The 24,586-nt window shown below is 43.2% G+C and overlaps 1 protein-coding gene across 2 annotated transcripts in view; it reads right to left on the reverse strand.

Moving 5' to 3' along the window:
* PAPPA (pappalysin 1) overlaps positions 1-20,274 on the reverse strand; it is a 250,880-nt gene extending 230,606 nt beyond the window's left edge. The window contains exon 1 of one of the 2 annotated variants that reach the window (XR_004053931.1): positions 19,462-19,876. Coding sequence is in view for 1 of the 2 variants with exons in the window: in XM_030919309.1 (XP_030775169.1) it covers positions 19,462-19,876 (415 nt within the window). In the remaining variant the exon portion in view is untranslated. Of the gene's footprint in view, positions 1-19,461 lie in introns of both variants that reach the window. The other variant, XM_030919309.1, reaches the window with a different exon arrangement.
* Positions 20,275-24,586: the final 4,312 nt, after the last annotated feature.

Below are 24,586 nucleotides of genomic sequence, written 5' to 3' on the forward strand. Positions count from 1 at the left end.
TCCACTATTAATTTTGGGCAAATTTCTTTTCATCCATGGTCACTTCATGACTTTCATAGGCTCCTTCTTCCAAAAGCAAATGAATTAAATATATATAATTATGATTTATGATTGCATTGTTATAAAAATAAATGTAATTGAGAGGCTGGATTCCTTATTATAGATGTATTATTATTATATTATTTGTTCTTCTGATTCTAAAATATATTAATTAATCTAAAAGAAATCCATTAATTCTAAAAGAAAGAATTAATCCATTTTTATAGTTTAACAACCATAGACCTCAGGCACTGTGCCAACTGTGTCTCCAGATGAGTCATCAGCCTTGTTTTCATCTTTGGACCTCGGTTCCTCATCTGCCGAAGAGCACTGGGAGGAGGAGGCACTGAGCACCTGTACCCAATCTAAGCAGCCAAGAGGAATGGGGAAGATTCCCACATGGGAAAGTCAAATGATGTAAATTTCATGCCTTATGCAGGCCTACAGCAAGTTGTATAAAAACACAGCCCACACAGTGTGGGCTGAGTTCTGGAGAAAAAGCTCCTCTTTCGGATGAGCCTGCCATCACCTCATCTTGGCCCACACAGCCTAGGGTGAGCCTCTCAGGAGAAAGATGGCAAAGGGAGATAAGAAAGGGACAAGGCCAGACAGGCAGATCTCTGCTTTGCAGAGCTGGTGTTACCCTTCGAGTCAGGGAGAGCGATGACAGCTGATGCTTACCGAGTGATTACTGTGTGCCAGGTGTTGTGCGAAACTCTTTGCCTAGATAATTTAGGTAACTCTCACAATAATGCAAACAGGGAAATATTATTATTATCACCATTTTACAGATTTTACAGATGAGAAAACTGAGACTCAGAGAGTCCAAATAACTCTCCTAAGCCTGAGTAACCTGGTGGCCAACTGACAAAGATGGGGTTTAACCCCAAGCAATCAGATTCCAGAATTCACATTTTAACTTCTAAATATTTCTGCGTAGTCAGGGGAAAGCTGACTACACCAGGACAAGGGGCTGCTTTTAATGATAAATAAAGAGAAATAAATCGAGTTCCATAGTAGAGGTACAAGCAAACAGAGCTCAGCAGAAGGACTGCTTGATTCTGACAAGAAAGTGCAGGGAAGTTTTCCTGGATGAGTCTCAAAAGAGCCGAACCTTGCATGAGGTACAGGATTTGGGGAAGGAGAGGCTGGGCAAAGTCTTTCTGGCACAAGGTGAAGCATGAGCAATGGCAAGAGCTGTGGAGTCCACCTAAAGGTAGCTCTTGAGATGAGAAAGACATCTGCTTTTGGTAGGATTGAGGGTGCACAGAGTAACTGAGGGAAATAAAGTACAATGGCTGTCTGAGGCTAGCTCACAAAGGGTTGTGAATGACATGCCAAAAGATCTAAAGTTTCTTCCACAGAAAAGAATGAATCTTTGGTGTTTTTTGGGCAGTCCACAGGGGTGGGTGGGGCTCATTAGCTGGGGATTATATGGTGTCCCTTTTGACGGTCACTGAGCTAACAGAGCCAGGACTCAAGTCTCAGGACTCCTGTCCAGTGCTCATGTGGCAATCTGGAGTCATTTAGCCTTAAGATTCATTACTGAAGAGGGTGAAATGTGAGCACATTTTCAAAGAGAGAGGTCTGATACACTACCAAATTTCTATTGTTTTGACATCTGTTAGAAAATCATAAATTATAAATAACTCAAAAAACCTTTTAAGGCTCTAAATGGATAAATAGTTTTTAGATGCTCTTTGGGGCTTCATAATTTAAATTTTGTTCCACTAGGTAGAGGATGATTAGTTCAGCCTTGATCCTGGTCTCTAGCTGACCTTGAGCAAATGCCATCTACCTTCTGTCTCTTGGTTTCCCCATCTATTCAACTGAAGGAGGATGGAGAGTTGGTCTTCAGATCCCTTGATTTCCCTAAGAGTCTATCTCATAAACTCCTTGAAAGAAAGGGATTTTATCTCCTTTGACTTCATATCCTCATTGATAAGCTTGAGATCTGATACATGGTAGACTGCAAAATATTGTGGAATTCATGGTACAAACTAAACTTTAAACTCAAGACTCCAGGGATCTTTAAGGGACTTTAAATCAAAAGTTTGGAAGTGTTGACCATTTTTTAAATAAAAAAAAGGCATAAAAACAAGCAAATCAGACACCAGACAGGTTAGTATTTCCTCTGGCTGTAAAAGATGCTCAGGAACTGAAAGACTATGAAACAGAGAAGATTGATGAGGAGGAGGCCAAGAACACTGTAAGGTCAAGGGGGAAAACAAATGTGAAAAAGCATAGAGAGAGAAATATGTGTTTTAGGAGTATCAGGTGATTCCGTTTAATCAGAAGAATCCATGTAAGTCAGTGGTTCTCAACCAGTAGATTTTGCCCACAGGGAACATTTGGCAATGTCTACAGACATTTTTGATCGTTACAACTGGGGAGGAGGGTGTGGCTACTGTGTCTAGTACCTAGAGGCCAGGGATGCTGTCAAACTCCACAACAAGGAATTATGCATTCCAAAATGTTAATAGTGCTGAGGTTGAGAATCCTGGTGGAAGCAACGAGGGAAAGTTATGGTAGTAAACAATGCTTAGGGAGGAAGGTGAATGTGAGGCTGCAGAATTGAGACCCAATCTAGACAGGTTTATGGTGGAGGAGTTAGAATATGCACTCTGAAGATTGCTTCCACCACTGACTTGTGTGGACCTTGGGAAATTCACTTAACATTCCTCATCTTTCATCCGGAAAATTGCAGTAATAATAGTACCCACCTCAGAGGGTTATGGGGAGGATTAAAGAGTTAATGTATGCAAAATTTTATGAACAGTGCCTGACACATACTATGCATTAAATATATTAGCTGTTATGCATAGGTAATAGGGAGCTACAGTGGACTCAAGTTCAAGAGAGCAGCAATAGTGGCTCCTCAGTTGATGATTCCTTAGAAAAAGGCTTAAAGCTGCATGATTATCATGTGACTATTATATCCACCCAATTAATAATCCTTCTTCAATCAGCTTCTGCTTCAGATGACACTGCAGGCGGATGTGTTTGGGTTTGTCTTGCTGTCTGCAAGCAATTCCCTGTTTGGGCTTTGTATCCTAGATATCCACAATGCCCAGGCCAGCATCTGACTGCCTCTCCAGTTCAGGCTCCCCATGGTTTCAATGAATAAGGAGAATGGATAGAGAAAGTCAGACATGAGGACAGACGGAAAGATGGAAAGGCAGGAAGCCTTCTGTGAAAGCTGCTGCCAGTGATACACACTGTTCACAGGGATCCCAAGTACAGAATCAGGGGCATGTTTCAGAGGCTTGTTTGAGCTACTGATACTGTTCTTTTGGAACCCTTGTTTGTAAACAGATATTTCTGCTAACACTGGGCTTTGTAAGGGTGGACAGAGTCGGGCGGTGGGGGGTATGAAAGTGGGGGTTGGAGAAAAAGGCAGGTTGTGTCCTAGAGCCTTAGACCATGTGTTTGTTGTTGAGAATACAAAGACCTCACTGTATTAAATGAAAATGCTTGTTTTACAAGGCGAGTGGGAATATGATAGGTACATGTCGAAAATGCTTCGGAAACTGAAACAACCTCATGCCACAAGGGTGTTCTGCTACATCATACATCCAGAGGCATACACAGAACGCGAAGGCTCAGCATCACTAAACAAGGGCTTTGGGAGGCTGTGGGAAAAGAGAGTCCCAGAAGCTAAGTTACTGGCAGCTCCTTTCTCTGGTCTCGCCTCAGTCTGCCCTTTCTCAAAGAGAGGGCTCCATTTCAAACTTTCTATTGGTTTTCCAGCACCTGCTAACCTAAGGGCAGAAACTGTTATTGATCTAAAATACTACTGTTGATACAGGAGCCTCTGGTAATCTAGATCCAGACTCAGAGCACTACCAGGAATATTTATAATGATAGAACTATGCAGGAAGAACACTTTTTCAAATTAGTTTTCAATGAGTGTTTTTCACACTCTACTCTGTGGAAGCACAAGGTCAGTGAAGATGTCTCAGGGAATTTTTTTTTTTTAAGAACTCATAGCGGCATAAAAACAAGAAATGGAATCTCCTAACTCTTCCTCCAGTCCTAGCACAAAGCCTGGTAAATGGAAGATTACATGTATCGAAGAATGGAAGGATGGATGGACAGATGAATGGATGGATAGGTAGACGGATGGATAGCAGAAAAGAAGAAAGTAAAGAAGGGTGGATGGCTTAGGGAATGAATGGGGATGAAAGGGGATGGATTGATGGACGGGTGGATGGAAGGAAAGAAGGGAGAGAGGGAGGGACAGAGGGAGTGGGGGGAGGTAAGGGGATAGGGAGGAAGGAAGAAAGGGAGGGAAGGAGAGTTAATAGATGGGTAATGGATGGAAGAGTAGATTGACGGAAGGGTGGATAGATGGCTGGATTTGTGGATTCATGGTCAAAGTCCACAGTGAATGCTTACGGACAGGACCACTTCAGGCCACATTTGAAGTGAACTTGCCGATTTAAAAACTCAGAGAAACTCAGAAAGCAGAGTTTGAATAAACAAAGTTGTAGATTATATTTCTAAGAAATAAACTAATTCTTCCTCAGAGGAAAAAAAGGTCCAAATTCTATTTACTCCAACAAGGGTACAGATGAAGGAAAGTGCAATTGCTCAGTCTGATATGACAACTCAACATCAACATTCTCATTTTCACAGATCCCCTACAGCGTTCATATTTTAGAGCTGGGAACAAGCTTCAGGAAATGACCTGGTATGCCCCCTGTTTTTCAGCATGTAAGTCACCATTTGGGGGACATAGATCCCTTTAAGAAACTTAAAAGAACTTTGACTCCAGAAAAATGTGCACAACCTCAAATTTTTACAGAAAATGTCTTGGGGTTTACAAATCAAGTACTTCTGAACCCAAGTGCAAAAACTCCCCTATCCTCTGTTGATCTAAAATAGGAGTGCTTTTCTGGTATTTCACTTGGTATTCATATTAATAAGGAAATAAATTATAATTATATTAACCAAAATACTAAGTCATAACATCAGCAATCGATCCACATCATGATGCTGCTGTAACTGAGACTCCACTCTTGGCCTCACACAATCCATTCTCCACATAGCAGTCAGAGTGATCTTTGGAAACCATAAACCAGATCCAGTGACTCCATTGTTTAAAGCTCTCTGATAACTTCTTGGCACACTAGATTAAAAAAAAAAAAATCGAGTGTGCCATCCTCCTCCTCTTATATTCTAGGTGAAGACTGCAGGAGGAACATGGACATATCCCTCATAATTCCACCTAGCTCTTAGCAGCTCTCTCTAAGAATAGTTTGGATAGGTCAGGTGTGGTGGCTCACACCTGTAATCCCAGCACTTTGGGAGGCCAAGGCGGGCAGATCACTTGAGGTCAGGAGTTTGAGACCAGCCTGGCCAACATGATGAAACCCCGTCTTTACTAAAAATACAAAAATTGGCTGGGTGTGGGGACAGGCGCCTGTAATCTCAGCTACTCGGGAGGCTGAGGCAGGAGAATTGCTTGACCTCGTGAGGTGGAGGTTGCAGTGAGCTAAGATGGTGCCACTGCACTCCAGCCTGAGTGACAGAGTGAGACTCCATCTCAAAAAAAAAAAAAAAAAAAAAAAAAAAAAGAATGCGTTTGGAGAGGCTGAAGGACAGCCACAGGGAAGGGACTTAAAGCTAGCATAGATGGTATACTCGTTCACTGGAAAGAAAGAGGCACAGAGACAGGGAAAGATGATAAGCATATATATTTCAACAGGTAACTGGTTAGCTCAGAGAGACCAGGGCCATATCTCACAGTCAATGCCACTCACGATGTGTCTGCCTTCACTGTTTGGTCTTTCTAAGGCCTATGCTATTAATTCTCAAAGCACCTTTTCTTCACAGCACTCACATTCAATTCAGCTTATCTTATTCCTCATTTGGAGCCATCTCTAATCTGTTCATTCATTTAACAGTGTTAACCCAGCACTTACCAACACGACTAGTATTCTGAGAAATAATAGGAATAATGCAGAGATGAAGACCAAAATAGTCTCTGCTCCAAGGAGCTCAGAGACAATTGGGGAGAAACAGACACCAAAGAAATCACAACAGAGTATGATAAATGCTATGAGATGGTAAGATAAGGAGTTGTATTGGCTTGATTCATATGGTGATGGATATTGAATTGTCCAATAATTTCCTAACACCATGGTCCTAAAAGATACTCTGAGTAACTATCTATAGCTGAGGCATGAATCCAGAAGTGTTGATTATTCTCATTTGATTTATAGCTACATGTTTAAAATTATATACATGAGTATACCCCCACACAAGGCAGAGCACACACTCTACCTACATACACATTCACTTCATGAACAAGTCCCTAATCCTTCCAGGTGGAAAAGATCACTTATGCCTTTGAAATTTCAGAGCACTTTTTAGACCTCATGATAAACATGGGTGTTTCATAACATAGTGTTTCTGCTCTGTGCTTCCCCAGAACTCTATTAATTGCTTAGTTATAGCAGTTACCATGATGTCACGTATCTGTTTACCAGTCTGCTTCCACTACTAGGACTGGGAGCTCCTCAAGGCATGGAACTATGCCTTGTTCTCCTTTTTAATTCTTATCTCCTAACTCAATGTATAACATATAAAAATTGCTTAATAACTATATATGAAATAGAAGGATGAATGGTTAGAAAGAAGGAAGAAATGAAGGAATATTTACCTTTCCTAATAAACTTTCATTTCTCATTGAACCTTAAAGAATGTCTAGGACAGCAGATTGGCACATAAGAGGTTCTTTAAAAAAGTTATTTAATAGCTGTATGATGTTTTCTAATAATCTTACTAATATAAACCCATAATTATAACTATCACCCCACACTGTAAGGGAAAATAAAGTGACCCAGTGGAAAGAGCATTGATGTGAAAGTCAACAGATCTAAATTTGAGTTTCAATTTTGCTACCAATTTGCTGCTTAACCTTACTCACTTAGCTTATCTTAACAAGTAAACGTCCATGGATCTTAGTTTTTCAATCTGTAAACTGAGCAGATTTGATAAAAGTAGTTTCTGTTACTCCAGCTTTAGAATTTAGGAAAGGGAAGGTCAAGATATTGTATTTGTTTTTAGCAGATTTAATCAGCCTCTTGGGGGGCTGTTCTGTAAAGGGGTCATCCTGAGAGCTTAATACTGGCTCTATTAAGGCTTAATCAGTTCTGATGATAGTCTCCTCAAAATCAGCCTTGTTATTCCAGAGTCACTCTTCTATTCAAAAGCCCATATTCACTCAGCATGGTCACCCACATAATTCCAAGATTTGCCTGAGAACTCATCAGGGCCCTCATCAGAGGATGACAAGGAGGCTCCATTGAGCATATCTGGGGAAACATGCTCCAGGCACTGATTCTCAAAAGAGGAATCCAAAAACATTTTTGGCAAAGAGAGTATCTTTGAAATCAGTGTACAATTGGTCCTCCTTATCTGTAGCCTCTACATCTGTGGATTCAATCAAATTCAGATTGAAAATATTCCAGAATAAATTAAAATATGATACTTAATAAAAATAATACAAATGAAACAATACCACATAACAACTATTTATATAGCATTTACATTGGATTACATATCATAAATAATCAATAAATGATTCAAAGTATATGGGAGGATGTGTGTGGGTTATTCACAAATATTATGCCATTTTACGTTGGGGACTTGAGCATCCTCAGATTTTGGCATTGCGGGGGTTGGTGCTGGAACCAATCCCCAGTGGATACTGAGGGACAACCGTATATCTCCTAAAGGACTAAAGGTGGGAAATGCTCTAATGGATGTAAATTGTCTTTCTGTTTGAAAATCACCTGCAAATAAAATATACTTTGCATATCTGAGATTTCTTAGCCAATCTCTTTGAAATCTTATAATGTTCATTCAGATTTTTCCTCTATTTCTTCCTCTATCCCTCCCTCTCTTCCTTCTTTACCTTTTCATTCTACATTCTTCAAATGTTTGCATTAGCCACTGGGGGGCACCATCATTCATTCATTCAGTCATTCATATATTCATTCTCTCATGGAACATTTACTGAGTAATTGCGGTGTTCCAAGCAGTGTCAGGCCTTGAGGATGAAGAGAGATAAAATTAAACTGGTATGGATTAGAATTCCAGTTTCACCACCCATTAGCCATGGGTACTTCAAGGAGTCATGCAACTTTATAACCCAGTTTCAGAGTGTTCAAAGTGTAGCATTCAGCATAGTGCCAGCACATAGTAAGTGCTTATTATAAGCTAGCTGCTTTCATTACTGTTATTACTGCTGAGAATGTGTCTTCTCTCCTAGGGGTATATAAACAGTGGATAGAGAATTCCAGATCCTGAGGTCATCACAAGGTCTAACAAGATCAAGGAAAATCAAGGAAAGCAGATAGAAAGCCCCACTATCAGAAAGGAGGGAAATGGGTGAAAACTCAAGCAACAGATATGACTGCCAGGACACTTGAGGCTCAGAAAGACACTGATAAGGGGGAGAGAGGGAAATCTGAGAGGCAAGCAAAGCTTAAGATTATGTGCTGCCATGCACACACAAAACAAATGCTTTGCAAACGGGCACAGGGCTGAGAGACCAAGGCCAAAATGTGGCTTGGATTAGAAAGGCCACAATGTGAGCTGAGGAGGCCCTTAAATACACTATTCTCCTCCCCCTACTGTTTTGGAAGTCCAGATTTCTTTTCCCTTCTGACTTCTTTGCTCAGGGGTAAATGGAATTAACCACTGTGTAATGTTTCTGACGGTGACGCACATGCTAGGTCATGTGCTTTGGTTACGTAATGCAACATGCCTAAGGTTCCTGAGCTCTTTCTCCCAGAATCATTAGATATTCAACTGGTTCTCTTATCCAGTCAGCCATTTATTAAACAAAAATACATATTGCCCCTTTATAGGTCAGATACTGAGCTAGGCAATAGAGCACTTGAGATGGATGAGATCTCAAATATGTGCACAATTAAATGTTGTAATTCCAGGTGTTTTGATTAAAGTGTGCAGAAAACATAGTGGGAACAGATGAATAAGGTAGGGAACAAGTTACACTTTGGGAGAAGTTATGAAGGGCTTCTCGGAAGACAGAAAACTCTGGCAAAATCCTGTAAAGGCATAAGCATCTGCAAAATGGTGCACTGGAAATAGAAGATAAGCCAAGTAAAAAAAGTGATAATTAAAGAGCCAGGTGCATTTGGGGGAACTTCAAATAATTCAGATTTTATTGAAAAGCTTTTAGCTAGAGGTGACAGAGTCAGGTTTGCATTCTGGAAAGATCTGACTGTTGGATGTTGGTGAGCAGGTTGAAGGGGGTGCAGGGATTGAATTTCAGAAAAATTGTAATACTAGGGAAATAGTCACAGCAAGAAATAAAGAGGATTTAAGGTACAGAGAAGAGAGGTTGGCTATAAACATTTTAAGGAAGCAGGAGAGTCAGGAATTGAAGACTGATTGAACATGGTAGATGATGTAATCTAGAGTGGGTGACACCAACGAAGATGAGGATGCAAGGAATTTTGGAGGAAAGATGATTGTTTCGGAATTGTTGAGTTTGTAGGACATGCTAACATTTCCAGTAGACAGGTGAATCTGTCAGTCTGGAGCCCAGTGGAGTCTGTACAAATAATGACCATTAGTAGACAGATGGGTAATTAATCTATGGGAAAGGGTGTAAAGTCAGGAAACAAGTGGACCCAGATCTGGCTTAAGACTTTAAAGTATCTACCAGTGGAGGATCTACCAATGTAGAAGTAACATTCTAAGTTGTCTGCTTTGTGACACAAAGCTTTTGGGCAGTCATGCAATAGTATCCACCAATGGAAGAGTAACATTTTAAATTGTTATCAGTCAATGGTACTCAGCCTCACCCAGCTTGGTCACTGACTTGGACAAGCCACTTTCCTCATCAACCCTCAGTCCCTCATCTATGAAATAAATGGCTTGGGTAAGTCCTTTGGACTTTGACACACCTTGTTTCTTTGGACTTAAATGGAGTTTACTTCACAAAACTGAGTATCACATTTACCAATGTTTTATGTTTTCTGCCTGGGTGCCTTGCATCTTAAGAGTGGCCTATTAACACAGCTTTCTCTCTTCTTTCATCAGCCTCTGAGCTGAAAGATCTGCAGTCACACTGGGGAAAATAACCCCCTCCATACAAATGCATTTGGCCATATTCTGCTGAGCCACCTTTCATGTTCACAGAGCAACAGGAATGGATATGGGACAGACATAGGAATGACTTCTTGATTACAAGGATAACAGGTACAGGTTGGACCACCAGCTTCCTAAACGCACAAGGCTATACCAGGGCTCTGCAACTATTGGTACGCTGCCCCTACTCACATACTTTGATATCCCAAGTTGTTACTGCCCAGCTTTTATGTCTTAGTTTCCTCCAAGTGGGTTGGAATCTGAGACCTGACCAGGGTTCTCTACAATCTAAAGTAGAAGAGGGGAACCTCTTCTATTCTTCCAGGTTCTGTGGACACTCGGTTTGTGGCAAATAACACTGAAAACCAAACATATTTTCTTTATCTTGTTTGGAGAAAAATCCAAGTGGTCAAAGCAAATAAGCTGGGTATGAGAAGTAGGAAGAGAGAGAAGAAGGAGGGAGTTGAGAGGAAGCAGGATATACTTCAGGGATGACAGTTCCAGGGATCCTCTGAAGGAAAACAGTCTGGAAAATGATGACAGACTCCAGAGTTCTGGTATTTTAATTCACTGAGTTATCTGATTAAAATGATAAGCAATACTAAAAGGTCCAGGAATTTGTCTGGAATGGCCTTTATATCCTAAGAAATTACAAAATATGAATATGCTAGCATTCACCCAGTAAGTGATGACTGGGAGTTGCTCAGCGAGTTTTCTGGATATTTGTGGGGGCTATAATTAGTTATATTATTAATAGTACGGCTTCCAGCTATCAGGAAGTACCAATATTCTCCAAATAATGTCTTCAGTCAGTCTTAGAAATTCTACCACTGGTACACTGCTTTGTGACACAAAGCTTTCTGGGCAGTCATAAAAGAGTATCCACCAATGGAGCAGTAACATTCCAAGTTGTTGCCAGTCAATGGTACTTGGCAAGCAGGTGTACCATCTTCTTTTTCCCCCAGTGTTGCTGAGGTGTGGAAGCCGAAAATGTGTCTGCAATTGGCCCCTAAGGGTGACAGGCACAGGCACCACCTAGTGGAGGAAAATAAACCAGAGAAGGAAGAAAACTGGAACTATTGCCAACTTCACAGTTTTGTCTGAGGACAGCCTTGATGAGGATTATAGAATCCTAGGAAGTGTCTGTAGAAGTGTCCTTAGTGAAGATAATCCCTACGCTACCACAATGTTCAGATGTGAAAATTGATTCTGAGAGGGAAAGTGACTTGCCTAAAGTCACACAGCAAGCTAGTGTCTAGAACTGACATCTCCTAGCTCAAAGCACGTTGCTCCTCCTTTTGCGATACACCGTGGACTTCTCCAGAAATCCTCAGGCCTGCTCATAGGTCTCTTCTCCAATGCTACTCTCAGTATGGCTTCCCTTAACCAATCTTTTCAAATCTTACTCCTCACTCCTCCGGCATCCCCACTCCCACACAGCATTCCTAGACTTCCTTCTCAACTCTTTCTTTATAAACATTCACCTGACATTATGAGATATATATGCTTACTCATTTATAGTCTGTCTCCACCTTCTCCCCAACACCCACTGCCCAGAATATAAACTCCCTGAGGGCAGAGATGTTTCTCTCTTTTGTTGACTACTGTGTCCTCAAGGCTTAAAACTGTACCCAGCACAGAGCAGAAACTCAAAAGATACTTGTTGCATGCTTGGGCAGAAATAGACAAATTTTACCTGGTCTCTAGTTCTTTGTTTGCATGTCTGAGATTTTTTTACAATGAGCATGCACTGTTTTTTTTTTTTTTTTTTTTTTTTAATGACACAATAATGTGTTTATCTTGTTTGCCTTTCATTTTAGTTTTTTAAATTTTTAAATTTTTTTAATGTTAAGATGACAGCAATAACTCTTTCCTGAGTTGTAAGGGAGGAAAAGGTAATTCCTGGCTTTGCCAAAAGAGATAAGTATGTCTAACTCCTAGAGTTATTGAGAGTATTAGAAATAACACGTGGCAATGGCTGGCACACATAATACTGATATGAGTTAACATTTGCTGGGTTACTGCATGGTCTAGATTCCATTACTAAGCATTTTCCACATGGAGGCCCAGTTAATCTTCAAAACAACCCTACAAAGTAACAGCTAGTATTATCTGCACTTTACAGAGGGGAAAAGTGAAGCTTGGAGATACTAAGTAACTTGCCCAAGGTCATGCAACTAGCAGGTGCAATAGTCAGGATTTGACCAGGCAGTTTGATTTCTGAGTCCGGTGATCAACCATTGCAAAATAGTGCCTCAGTAAACATGTGCTCCCACAGGTCACTGCCCCAGGGCTCTAGAACGCTCTAGAATTGCTCTCCAGGTAGTTAGGGATGGAGAGAAATAAGGAATCAGAAAAATGGGAACTAAGGGTATGTGGACCTGTGAGTATATGAGTATGTGTGTGTGTATTGTCACAATACTTTTGGGCCTGTCATAATCACTAGCAGATCCCATGAAATTCTCATGAACAGAGCCATTTCACAATATGTAGGGCAGTCCCATACAGCAAATAATTTTCTCACTCAAAAGCTTCTTATTGCAGAGCAAGTCTCCACTTGCCCCTTCTCCATGCTCCACCTAAGGCTCCCCTCTTCACTTTTATTCCCCTCAAGTTCTCCCTGGATAATCATTTTCACTTGAGTTTGCAACTGTACAGAGAGGAGCGGATGGGGAGCTCCTCAGATCTGAAGCCTGGGCTGCATCACCACCTTCAGTTAATCTTGTGCGACCTTGGGAGAGTCCCTAACCCTCTCTAAGTGGTGGTCTCCGTATTTGCAAACCTTTCAGGTCACAGAACATGCAGGGAACTGAGACTTCACTTCCTCCTGCGGCTCTCAAACACTTGTAGTATTTTTAACTTTGTATTATGGAAATCTTCAATGGCACACCAAAGCATGAACAAAAATGTATTAAAGCTCCAAGGTTTAATCACTTGGTTTCGACAATTGTTAGCAGTCTGCTAATCTCTCACGTACCACTACCCCCAGAAAACCTTTTTTTTTTTTTTTCTGGAGCTTTTTAAACAAATAAACAAACAAAATAGACAAAATATAATTTTACCCACAAGTACTTCACTATGCATTTCTAACAAATTAGGATCTTTAAAAAAAACATAAGAACAATATTATGTCACACCTATCAAGATTAACAATAACTCCTCAGTGTCAGTCCATGTCCATTTAAACTCTTTGTAATGGAGGAACATATTCCTTTAAACAGAAGCTTGTAGAATCACACAATTTAAGTGGGATAAGGTGAAGGGAAGGAGAGAGACAGAGTCCTGCCGTTCACCCTTGTCCCAGAGGCGCCCTACGATTGGGGGGCACAGTTTGAAAGTCCCTATTTTACCCCTGACCCTCTTTTTGCATCCTGAGAACACTGAGGTCCAGAGAGAAGCGGTAGTCAAGGTCATAAAGCAGTACGTGGCAGAATTTGGCAGACTTACGAAGTCCCACTGTGGTCTGACCTCAGCCAACAGCTTCGCCTGCCATTGTCTCACCTGGTTCCCATGACAGCCCATGAGATGGGGACATTGAGAGTAACCATCCCCCAAACCCTCTCCCCCGAGGCCCCAGTGGTTAAGTCAGAGACCACAGGTCACACAGCTCAGAGGAAGCCAAACCAGAACCTGAACTCTGACCTCCTAATTCCCACTTATAGATCTTCAAAAAAGCTAAGGAACTTACAACTCAGTTCTCAGCTGCTGGTGTCAGAATCACAGTTGAGCATTTCCAGTAACTGCATCAAGGCAAGAAGCAGAGAAGCAGAGCTCTTACTGCCATAAGAAGAAAGTTAGGAGAACCTTAGGGAAAGGGAACTAAGTTCCAGAGAAGGGGCAGCTGGTGAGGAGAGAAATAGATGCCTACTGGATTCCTGAGCCCTCGGCCATAGGTAGATAAGATACAAGCTGCCCATAGAGGGAGTCCTCCTACCTCTGGTACGTGGAGATTTTCTCTTTTCCTTATTGGAGACACCTGCAGCCAGTGCTGGTTTTACAGTGATCTCAAGGTGAGGGGTTTTGAAGTAATAGGAACACACATCTTTCTAAAGAACTAGCCCAGGGCAAAGTGAATGGTGAACGCCTCAGAGCTGGGCTTCCCTTTCTTATAATCCTTCTTCCTGTTCAAAGAGGCTTCTGTCTCCAAAACTCCGAGAGATTCATTTGACATCAGGCGCATCCTGCAAAGATGGGGACCACCATGGTCCCACACAGGAATGGCACTGGAAAAAATGAAATGTCAGGACCTGTGGCACCCAGGGGTTTGCAGTGAACAGCGGAATTCAGGATGGAAGAGGGGTCCTTCAGAGTTGGGGCACCGGAACTTTCCTAAAGGCTTAGCTACTACCCAGCTCAGTAAGCAGGGAACATCACTTCCCCTTTGGGCCTCTGCGGAACAAGGGGATGTCAGACTACATTGATTACTTTCACTAGTGGTCCTTCAACATTACTTGAGAAGGTTTTGGGCCAACCCGTTCCCAGGCCAACCCCAGACCCACAACATCAGAATCCTTGGGGTGCAGCCTGGGCAAAGGATGTTTTAAAAGCTGGTTATTCCAGGTGCAGCCAGGAATGGGAAGTGCTGGACCAAATGATCTCTCAGACTATCTAGAGGGGACCACCTGTGAATACCGTTTAATTTTGTGTGGCCCTGGTCCTCAACTTCCTGTTGCACAGTGAGCTGTTTGACCCAGATGATCACCGAGTTCATGTCCAGGCTGGCCATACACAACCCATACTCCCGAGTTCCGTATCTACGGACCTCAATTTTGCCTTCCTCTGTGCAGGCAATAATGGGAGGTGCTTTCCCAGGTTTCACAGCCTTTATCACTTCTAGTTGTTCACTGAGTGGCAGCTCAAGAGAAGGTGAGAGTTTGGGGAGCACCTGGGGAAGGAGCAAGAGGTCGACAGTAGACCTGTATGGCTTCCTTTTTTGGAGGTGCTTGCTCTCTCTGAATGCTAACTCATTTTCCTGTTAACAGGTTCCAGTGGTTCTGGGCCTCCTTTGGCTCTTATTACCGAGGGGTCATCCTAGCATGTCAAAGAGGAGAAGATCAAAGTGAAAGAAAGGTATTTGAAGGAATCTAATTATTCCCCAAGATACATTATTTACTCTAGAGAGACTCCCCAGCAACTCAAGAAGGGAAGCCCTACAAACAGTCCCCACTTTTTGAAAGCCAAAGCCGGAAACTGGAAAAAGAGATGCAGCTACTTCCTAGATCTGGCTACCCTTGACTGAGTCCCTGATACAAGTTGACACTGCTCTGGGTACTTTTTGCATGCTTATTTCATTGAAATATCCTGATGTCATTATGCCCATTTTATAGATAAGTAAACCAAGGGATAGATGGATGAAGTGACTTGACTCAAATCACACAGCATGTAAGAGAAATTCCAGCCTGTCTGTCTGATAATTTGAATGAAGTCCAGAGAAGTCAACTAGCTTGCTTGCCCAAGGTCACACAGTTAGTTAGGGGCAGAGATTACACTTACGTAAGCTGGCTACTAAAACTGAGTTCTAACTATTACAATATTCTAGATCCCAGGTAGGACTACAGATATTGGGAGAAAGCCTTGTTAATACATGGACTCCTAGCCATGTACTTAAACCCAGCCTTCATTGTTACAGCAATGCTGAAGTGGAGAAAATGTGGGCACTCTTTTATGAAGGTTGGGTGGATACTAGGTAGTGGGGGCTGCAGAAGGGAAGGAAAAAAAAAAGATTCCTGGGAGTAACCAGCACACTTAATCCAGTCCAACCATTAGAACAAAAGAAAAAAGGCCAGCCAGCAGAGGTGCTGGGTGGGATTCAGGTAAATCCTTTTCTCTTCCTGAGCAGGAATTCCGAATCACTAAGGGAAGGGGAGTGGGACAGGGGTGGGAGGAGGGCAGTACTTGTGGGGTCCACATTTCACTTATCTAACAGGTCAGGAGAAACTTTAACAAGATTAACTGCTGCTCAAGGCCTCTGCTCGATGGAGCAAATTGAGTCTTTTGTTTTCCTTTTCTTTCGAACTGGAGGGGTGTTGGGGGGGCAGTTGGGGGATGAGGAACAGGGGTCTGGTTCCTCCTGCCTGGTGTGGTACAAAAGCAAAGGGATGTGTCAGAAACAACCCCCCATCCCCTGACTTGAAAAGGAACCCAAATTGCTATGCATGAAGGCTGAAGGCTGTGTGTGGGTGGTGGGTCCATGTGGGGTGAGAGGTGATGGTGTTTATGAGACACATTCTCTCAGCGGTGCAGGGGGGCAAGGCCTGGAAGTCAGATGCCAGGGATTAAATCCTAGTTCCTGCCTCTGAGGAGCTGTGTCATCTAGCACATGCCCCTCCCCTCTCTGTGTGTCTCTCTCCCCATTCGGCCAAAAGGGAAACTGGCTTGGGTAACCTCTGAGGACCCTTCTCACAGTAGCCTTAAAGGATTCTTCAGTCCTGAAGACCATCCACGGGTGGACCCTCCAGAGAATCCTACACACAGGCACTTTCTAACTTTGGCTTTGTTTTTGCCTGCATAAGCCTTTCCTTTTTTTTATGTATTAATATATATATTCTTCTCCTTTCTTTTCAGAAAAATAAAAGGCATGTTTTCTGAGCTTCAGAAGCAAACTGCTCCTTCGCTCCTTCCCCCGTCTCTCCGAGCGCCTGTCTGAACTGGTGTCAGTGAAGTTTGAACCGGGGCAGAAATAGCATCCCGGGCGGATCTGGGAGCATAGCCCGCCTACCAGGAGAGGCAAGGCCTGCCTCTGCCAGACGACAGACCCGGTTAACAGCACCGTAAAATTAGACCTTTACGAAACCCAATTGAATCCTGCAGCAAAGAGTGATGTAAGGCAGCCTGGCCTGACAGCAAGACAGCAACTCTCTGCCTGAAATAGCAGCGCGGTCCCTGCTGAGCGATGACTGCTCTCTCAAGATAGGTGACCAGGGATTCCTAGGAAAGTGGCAACGCCCAGCCAGAGAAAGCCAGCAGAGGTCAGGCAGCAAACTGGGCACCTGAGGTCGCAGCGAGAGGGTGAGCCTTAGCACCGGATCCTTGCTGCCCACCTCGATCCTGGCTCTCCCAGCCCAAACTTACATGAAGGAGGGAGCTGAAAAAGTACTTCTGCAAAGAACCTCTGTTTGTTTGCTTTTTAATTCAAGGAGAAGCAGGTTCTTTTTAGTCCAACAGCCTGTACCATGTGGAGGATATGCAGAATGAGTCTTTTCTGGCTCAGAGCCAGGTGTTTACACACCGCCAAATCTGGCTCCAACTCAACTAGGGGAGGGAAAAGAAATCCACCAGAATCCTCAGGAGAAAAGCTCCTGGCTTTCTGGTGCTACACGACAGCAGCGCTTTTTTTTTTTTTTTTTTTTTTTCGTTTTGAGAGGAATGTTATTTCCACACATAAAATGGACCAGGCATTTTATACAAGCAATAATAACCTAACGTCCCCCATCCAATTAAAGTATTTTACTGCAACAATCTTTGTGTGAGAGAATGAATGAGTGCTCAAGAGAATGCGTGTGAAGAGAGGCTGCCTGTCTGAATTATGGACATTTATAAAGCAGTCTCCTGTGGAATCCCAGGTGTTTTATATATGTGTGTATATATGTATATACATGTATTTATGTAGACACACTTACATAGCTAAAATGCATTCACTACCCTTTCACTGATGATGCCTGCATAACCCTGTGCTCTCCTCTCTCCAGGGAATGCCTTCCAAATCACTGGTATGACAGGTAAAGACTAGGAAAAACCAGACCTACAGATTAAAAAAGAATCACCTCCAAGCAGCAGTCTCTTGGCTTTTTCACATGTTTGGAAAGAGAACTCAATATACTACAGCCCTAAATTATCACCATCGTCATTATTATTAAGGATAACATCTCCTCTGTTCCAAATTAGACCCTCCTCTGGGTAAACAGGGCTTGCGAGTTAAAAGTGAATGAGTTCAGTTTCCTTCTTCTTCCCGGAAAAAAAAAAAAAAAAAAAAAACAGGAAAAATAGCAGGCGATGACGTCAGTTGTGGGTTGTTGGGGGGAATCACTGTATCGCTCTCCTTTGATAGCTGGAAAGCGGGGGCTTTGGGAGACGTATTCTTGCGATAGCAGCAGAGTGTGTGTCTCCTAAAGGGGTCTTCATGTCAATTGGATAGTCAGTGCTACATCTGTGAAAGTCCAAGCCATGGAAAGACAGGAAGAAGCAGAATTGCCCGAAGAGCTCAGAGCTTTCCCTTCTAAGAAAGTGTGTGTGTGAGGGGGTGGGATCGCAAAACGCCTTCACACGTTTCCTGGCTGCAGTGAAGGGGGAACCCCTACTCTCACTTTAAGACGTCCCAGGACATGGCAAGATTGTTTGTGCAGAAAGGGAATCTCCCAGACAGAAAAGGCAAAACTTTCCTTCTCTCTTCCAGCGCCGCCCCCACCTCCGCTCCCCAGTTTTATTAAAGGCATTTCCACAGATTTATTTAGAGGGGGAAAAATGGATGCTGGAGCATTTCTAAGGTTTGTAATCCTCGCAAAGTGTCCGGTTTCACTATAGGCTTTGCTGTGGAACAGCGAAGGGGAGAGAGGGAGGTTGAGGAGGGAGAACTCAAATTCATTACGGGCTCATAAAGTTCCAAATGAGAAAAGCGCCCCGTTTCGCAGCCGCGTCTGGGGAACGCTGGCGGGGTGTGCATTAGGAAGGTCTCGTCCCAGCCCCGAGTGACAGGCAATGGGCTTTAAAAGCTAGGACATAGGATGACGGGGAGGGGGTGAGGGTGAGTCCCAGAGGCAGGCTTCAATCAGTGAGCAACTTTGGGGCACTTCGAGGACTTCTAAGTCCTGGCGATTACGACAACCTTGCCCTTGCCGGCTTTCGGGGGAATGGGGCCTAATGTAGGGGAGTTACCCCTATTGAAACGTCAAAGGAATCAACGGTCCCCAAGTCTCCTTTCACAAGCATCTCAATTGGGTCATCCTCCCTTTGATCCCAAACGGAGAGAGTGCATCTGACCATTCGGAGCACGGGTTATGTGCCCTAGGCTCTCCGGGAACCAGCCCTCACTGGCCGAGGGTCCGCGGGGCCGCCAGGAGGACTTCCCAGGTTCCTCCCAGGGATCGGGCAGCGACGCCTTCCGAGTGTGCCCATTCCACTGATGGGGCAAAGTGAGGCTCTCAGCTCGCCCGAATGTCTCTGCAACGCTCGCAGGGCAGCTCCCGCACAGACACGCCCGCAAGCCCCCGACCCGCCTGCCACCAGCGCCCAGACACCCGCGCGCTTCTGGGGCCGCAGGGATGGTGCAGCGCCCGCCGGGGCGCCCTCGCCTACCTGTGATCACTGCCGGAGACCTCTGGCCCCCTTCCGCTCGCAGCCACACTTGCAGCGTGAACGCGTCCCGGGGCAGCTCGAGGTCGGCCCGGAGACGCAGCTGCTCGCCTCGCCCGCTGAAATAGAGAGCCCGGCTCGGCGGGCTCGGCTCCTCGGCGGCGCCCCTCGCCTCCCGCTGCTGCCGCCGCCGGGGGACGCGCACGGCTTCCCAGGCACCGCCCGGCGGCGGCGGCGGCGGCGGCGAGGCGCGGCGGCCGCGGGCCGCCCGGGTGGCGCAGGTGGCCGGGCCGGCGGCGGGGCGAGGGGGTCGGCCGGCCCGCGGGTCTCTCCGGGCCCGGCGGGGACGCTCGGCCAGCCCGCAGCCCAGCGCGGCGCTCAGCAGCCCCAGGTGCAGCACCCAACTCCAGAGCCGCATGTCCGACGGTTCCCCCCGCCCCCCCTTCGCCCCTGCACCGCCGCCCGGAGCTGCCAGCTTTGGGAGCCTCGGCGCCTCGACTTTCTTCGCTTCTTCACCCTTCTTGGGCGAGCCCCCCCTTCCACTTGCTTTTTTCTTTTCTTTCTCGCTTTCCTCCTCAAGGTGTGTGCTCCACTCTCCCCACCTTTGAAAAATACAGCCCAACTCCTCCTGGTTGGCAATTAATTTCTCTCCCCGCTCCTTTATCTGCCTTATTTTCCCCCCTAACAGCTGGTTGCCTTCCTCCTTGTTTTATTTCATTTTATTTTATATGATTTCTCTCTCCTAAAAAAAATAGCTCCTCTAAGACTGATCCGCTGAATTCCCTCCCCCCAAAAGATGCTCTAATTTATTTATTTTTTGCGTCCTTTATAACACAAGCCACAGCCCCCTTCTCCCCCCCAGTCCCCCCTCCCCTCCCTCCTTCTTCTCAAAATGAAAGGAAAGAGGGGGAAAAAATCCCTCAGAAGATGAGTAAACAAGCGTATGCTAATCTGCTCCCCAGCGCTCCACCTTCCCAATTGAATGAGTCCCTGTTAAAACTGCGGGGATCATGACTAATCAATCAGTTTGGAGAGGCCGAGCTACCCAGCTTTCCTTCACTTTGCCGTTTGCCTCCTTTCCTTCGCTCCCGCTTCTCCACCCCCTCCTTTTATTCTTCCTTTTTTTTTTTTTTTTTTTTTTTAAGAAGACAATCTTAAAGTAACAATTTAATGAAATTCTGTACACACCCCCTTACGGTCCTCCCAGCTCTCTTCATTCCTGCTCAAAACACACATTCCTGTTTTTGTTTTGTTTTGCTTGCTTTTTTTCCTTCCCTCACTCCCCCCACTTATTATTATTATTATTATTATTATTATTATTTCTGATAGCGGAAGAAAAATCTCTCTCTTCTCTTAGGATCCCCTTTGCACTCTGCCGGTAAACCTCATCCTTTTCTATAGCACATAAAGAGTCTTGAAACTTGATTCTTAGATTTTTAAAATTTTTCTCTCTCTCTCTGTCTCTCCCTCCCTCCCTCTCTCCCTCTTTCTCTTTTTCTCACTCTCCCCCTCACTCTTCTCCCCCCTTCCTCTCTCCTCTCTTTTTACCTCTTTCCTTCTTCTTTTCCCTCTATTTTTGCTTCCTCTGTCCTTTTCCCTCTCAGAATTTCCTTAAAGTTGTACAATGATGAACCATTCCCCTCTTTTCTGAGCCCCCAGATAAGGCTGGCTTCAGCTAACTCAAATGTTTCCAAAGTCCTTATGGAATCATCAGAAGAAAATAGAAGAAAGGCACTGTCCAGGACATCCGCCTTTCAGAAGCTGTAGTCCCAGTGCAACTGGGTCTCTGAATTCCCCCTAATATTCTTTAAAATACTCTGTTGGTCATTAGAAATTATTTTAAGTTTATAGGAAGAAAATGAGAGAAAAATATTGATTTGCCTAATTTTTTCAACTGAAGCAATTCAGGTCCTCTGAAATTGTTAAAGTCACAGGTAAGGATCTGACCATTTGCTGCTTTGTAGGTCTGTTTTTGAACTGGGACATACATGTAATGTATTTTTTTTCTTCTTTTTTCCCCCTCTTTATAGAACTCAAAAGCTCCCCCTTACGGCAAAACAGATCCTCTTTTATTTTGTCCAAGTGTTTAATAAGTCAAAACGTGTTAGCAGTGGTAGATTACAAACTATTAATTACCAATCTATTCCAATAAGGTAGTGATAAAAATATTCTGTGTGAAGTTTGCATGTGAATAGCGTGCTGAAAGCCTGCAATGAAATTAACTCCACTAAATTGTAACTTTCTTCTCCAAGTGCTCTTATCTTCCGAGCTGCTCCAGATCTTTCTTGAGAGCTGGGAACATTGCTACAAGCTTCAGGAAGAGAGAAAACCAGGGAGGAAGAATGTTTGTTGGTGAAAGTATGACGATTTGTCGGATGAGCAAATGACTCAGACATCCCCTCTATGAAAGCTGGAATGCGATATATGCAAAGATCATGGAAGCATTGTGAAAATGGGAGATCTCAGATTCATACCTTCCTAGTTTAGAAAGAAATTGCTCTATAGTCTTAGACTAAGAACGTTTGAACTCTGTTTCTGTAGTCATAAAATGAAAATAGCACCATAACCTAAATGTGTTTCCAGAGACTGACTGGAGAAAGAAAATCTTGGATGCACAATGTCATGAATAAAAAATTTGCCTAAGCAAATCTTTGACTTTTTGCAACTCCAAGTCATCTGTAAAAGATTGCCATTGGATAAAAAGAGAGCTATGTTGAACAACATAAATTGTATCATTCAAAATCCCCCTTCCTCTCCAATAGAGGCTGGATTATGACTACTGATTCACTTCAGTTGTGGCAATTAGGCATTTGGAAACTGCATGTCTTCCAGGGGGATTTTTAGCCATTGTATGCAGTAATTGTGAATATTCCTAGACAACTGGGAATTATTCAATTCTCAGACCAGCAGTGGGAGCACAAGATTTTTCCTTCTCATTTCCTACTCCCTCCAACTCATATCAGTTCTCTGGCCTTGAGTAAGTCACTTCAATTCTCTTCCCTTCCGCTTCCTTACCTTTAAAATGGGAATATCTACTTGGCAAATTTATTTTGAAGACAAGATATGCTTTGGAGTATAATCTTTTGTAAACAGTAAAAATGATATATGAATACTATTTGTTCTATTGTTGTTGTCAAAGACAAAGTGCTCCTCAGGTTCTTAAAGACAAACAAGAATTGAAGAGGCCAAGTTATTTCTCTCCTCTAGGAGGCAGGAAAACGAAGGGACAATGAAGTTCATGTCTTATAGCTCTTTGAGCTCCTTGATCTCAGTCCCCAAATGCATTGGGATCACTTGGCAAGACATTTCACTTATCGATTCATTGAACATACATTTACTATTTGTTTCCATCTGTCTTGGAAGCCATTCTAACCCTTTATGCATATATGTATGTATGTATTTGCTTGTTTTTAATTGAGTGCATAAAATTAGATAAAATTTAATTATCGGTTCATGACCCACCCTAACCCTTGATCTATGACTGACATTCATATATATATATGTATATATATAAGACCTTCATATATATATATACACACACAAGTGTGTGTGTGTATATATATATATAAAATGTATCATGTGCTGCTATCCCTTTTTTACTCCAACACTTGATCTTTTAGGGATGTGTTCCCTCTCTTTTAATCATTTTTAGTAGAAGAGCAATCATTTGAATGTCAGGTGACTCAGGATCTAATTCTGCTTTGTGTAGGGTCTTTAGATCTCATTCTGTTCTCATGTAAAATGAAAAAAACTGGAATCAAATATTCCTAAGATCATTTCCAGATTTGAGATATAATGGAGCCTCTAGCTATTGGAGTAAGGCAACAATTCCCATCTAGTCCTTCCATCCAGTCCCCCTCCCCAGCGATTCCTTTAAGTTCATGGGGATTTTTGTCCTAAAAGGTACTTTGACTCTGTTTCTTTACTCTTATGATATACTCCTTCGATGTTCATTTTGTTTGGTAATTACTAAAAGCATTTTTCCAGAAAGGACATAAGGTTCTATTGGAAGTTAGAACAGTAACATCAAAGTAGGGCCCTAAAGATTGATACTGATTTTAATGTGGGTGAGGGTGGTTCAAAGTACGTTTCAGAGTCACCCTGACCTGGGTTCCTATGACTCTCAGCAAATTGCTTAATTTATCTGAGTCTCTGTGACCTTACCATGGAGTTGTCACGAGGACTAGATTAGTGTGTTGCATGACATAGTAGGTCCTCAATAAATAAGTACCCTCTCTTCATTTCCACAGATCTAAATTTTAATGGCCCTTTGAGCTTTTTTCCTCAGCTTTTCTCTGGAGCCAGAGCCCTATGTATTTCTTATGTCAAGCCAGATGGATAATTCTCATCTTAGAATTCCTAAAGCAAACATCATCTGTCTCACAGAATCTGGAACTCACTGAGATAGGATCTCCCATTGTTCTTAGTGTAGTGTCCTGTTTATATCTTTCCTCCAAGATTAGAACCCTTCGAGGGTGAAGATCTTTAAAGGTAAGAATCTTCAAGGGCCAGTTCTGTCACCTGCTCAGAGAATCTTCAACTAACTGCACCCCTCCCAGAGCAGCCTGAAGGGCTCCCTCCTCTGGGCTGTTGTCGAACTTCCTCTGAATTTCTATCAGCACACCCTGAAAGCAAACTCTTAGGCATAATTACATATTGGCATGCTTCTTTTTTCCATTTGGGTCAGAGACTGTTGCATTCATATGTGTTCTTTCCCAGCTGCCCAGCTCAGCGCTGTACATAAAGATGTTTGTCCACAACCCCTGTTGAATTTAAGTATATATATTTATATATGTTGTAGAACTTCTTTATTTTCTCCTGTGGTGCCAATCATGGTGCTATGAGTCCATTAGTTTCTTAATAAACAATCAGTTTAATTTCTTTTTTTTTCTCTGCCTCAGTTTTCCCAGATGATGCATCTGTGAACACCCTGACAGATACAGTTCTTCAGTTGCTCAAGTGATGGTCATTAAAAAGAATGTAGACTTTGGAGTAGAATAAATTGGGTTCAAATCCTATCTTTGCTACATAGCAATTACAGTAATAGCTTACGCTGATTGAGTATGCAGTGTGTTCCAAGCAATATATAAGCGCTGTTTATTGGAATGATCCCATCTAATCCTTATAA

This window comes from Rhinopithecus roxellana, chromosome 16, assembly GCF_007565055.1.
Source record: "Rhinopithecus roxellana isolate Shanxi Qingling chromosome 16, ASM756505v1, whole genome shotgun sequence".
In the NCBI taxonomy this organism is placed as follows: domain Eukaryota; kingdom Metazoa; phylum Chordata; class Mammalia; order Primates; family Cercopithecidae; genus Rhinopithecus; species Rhinopithecus roxellana.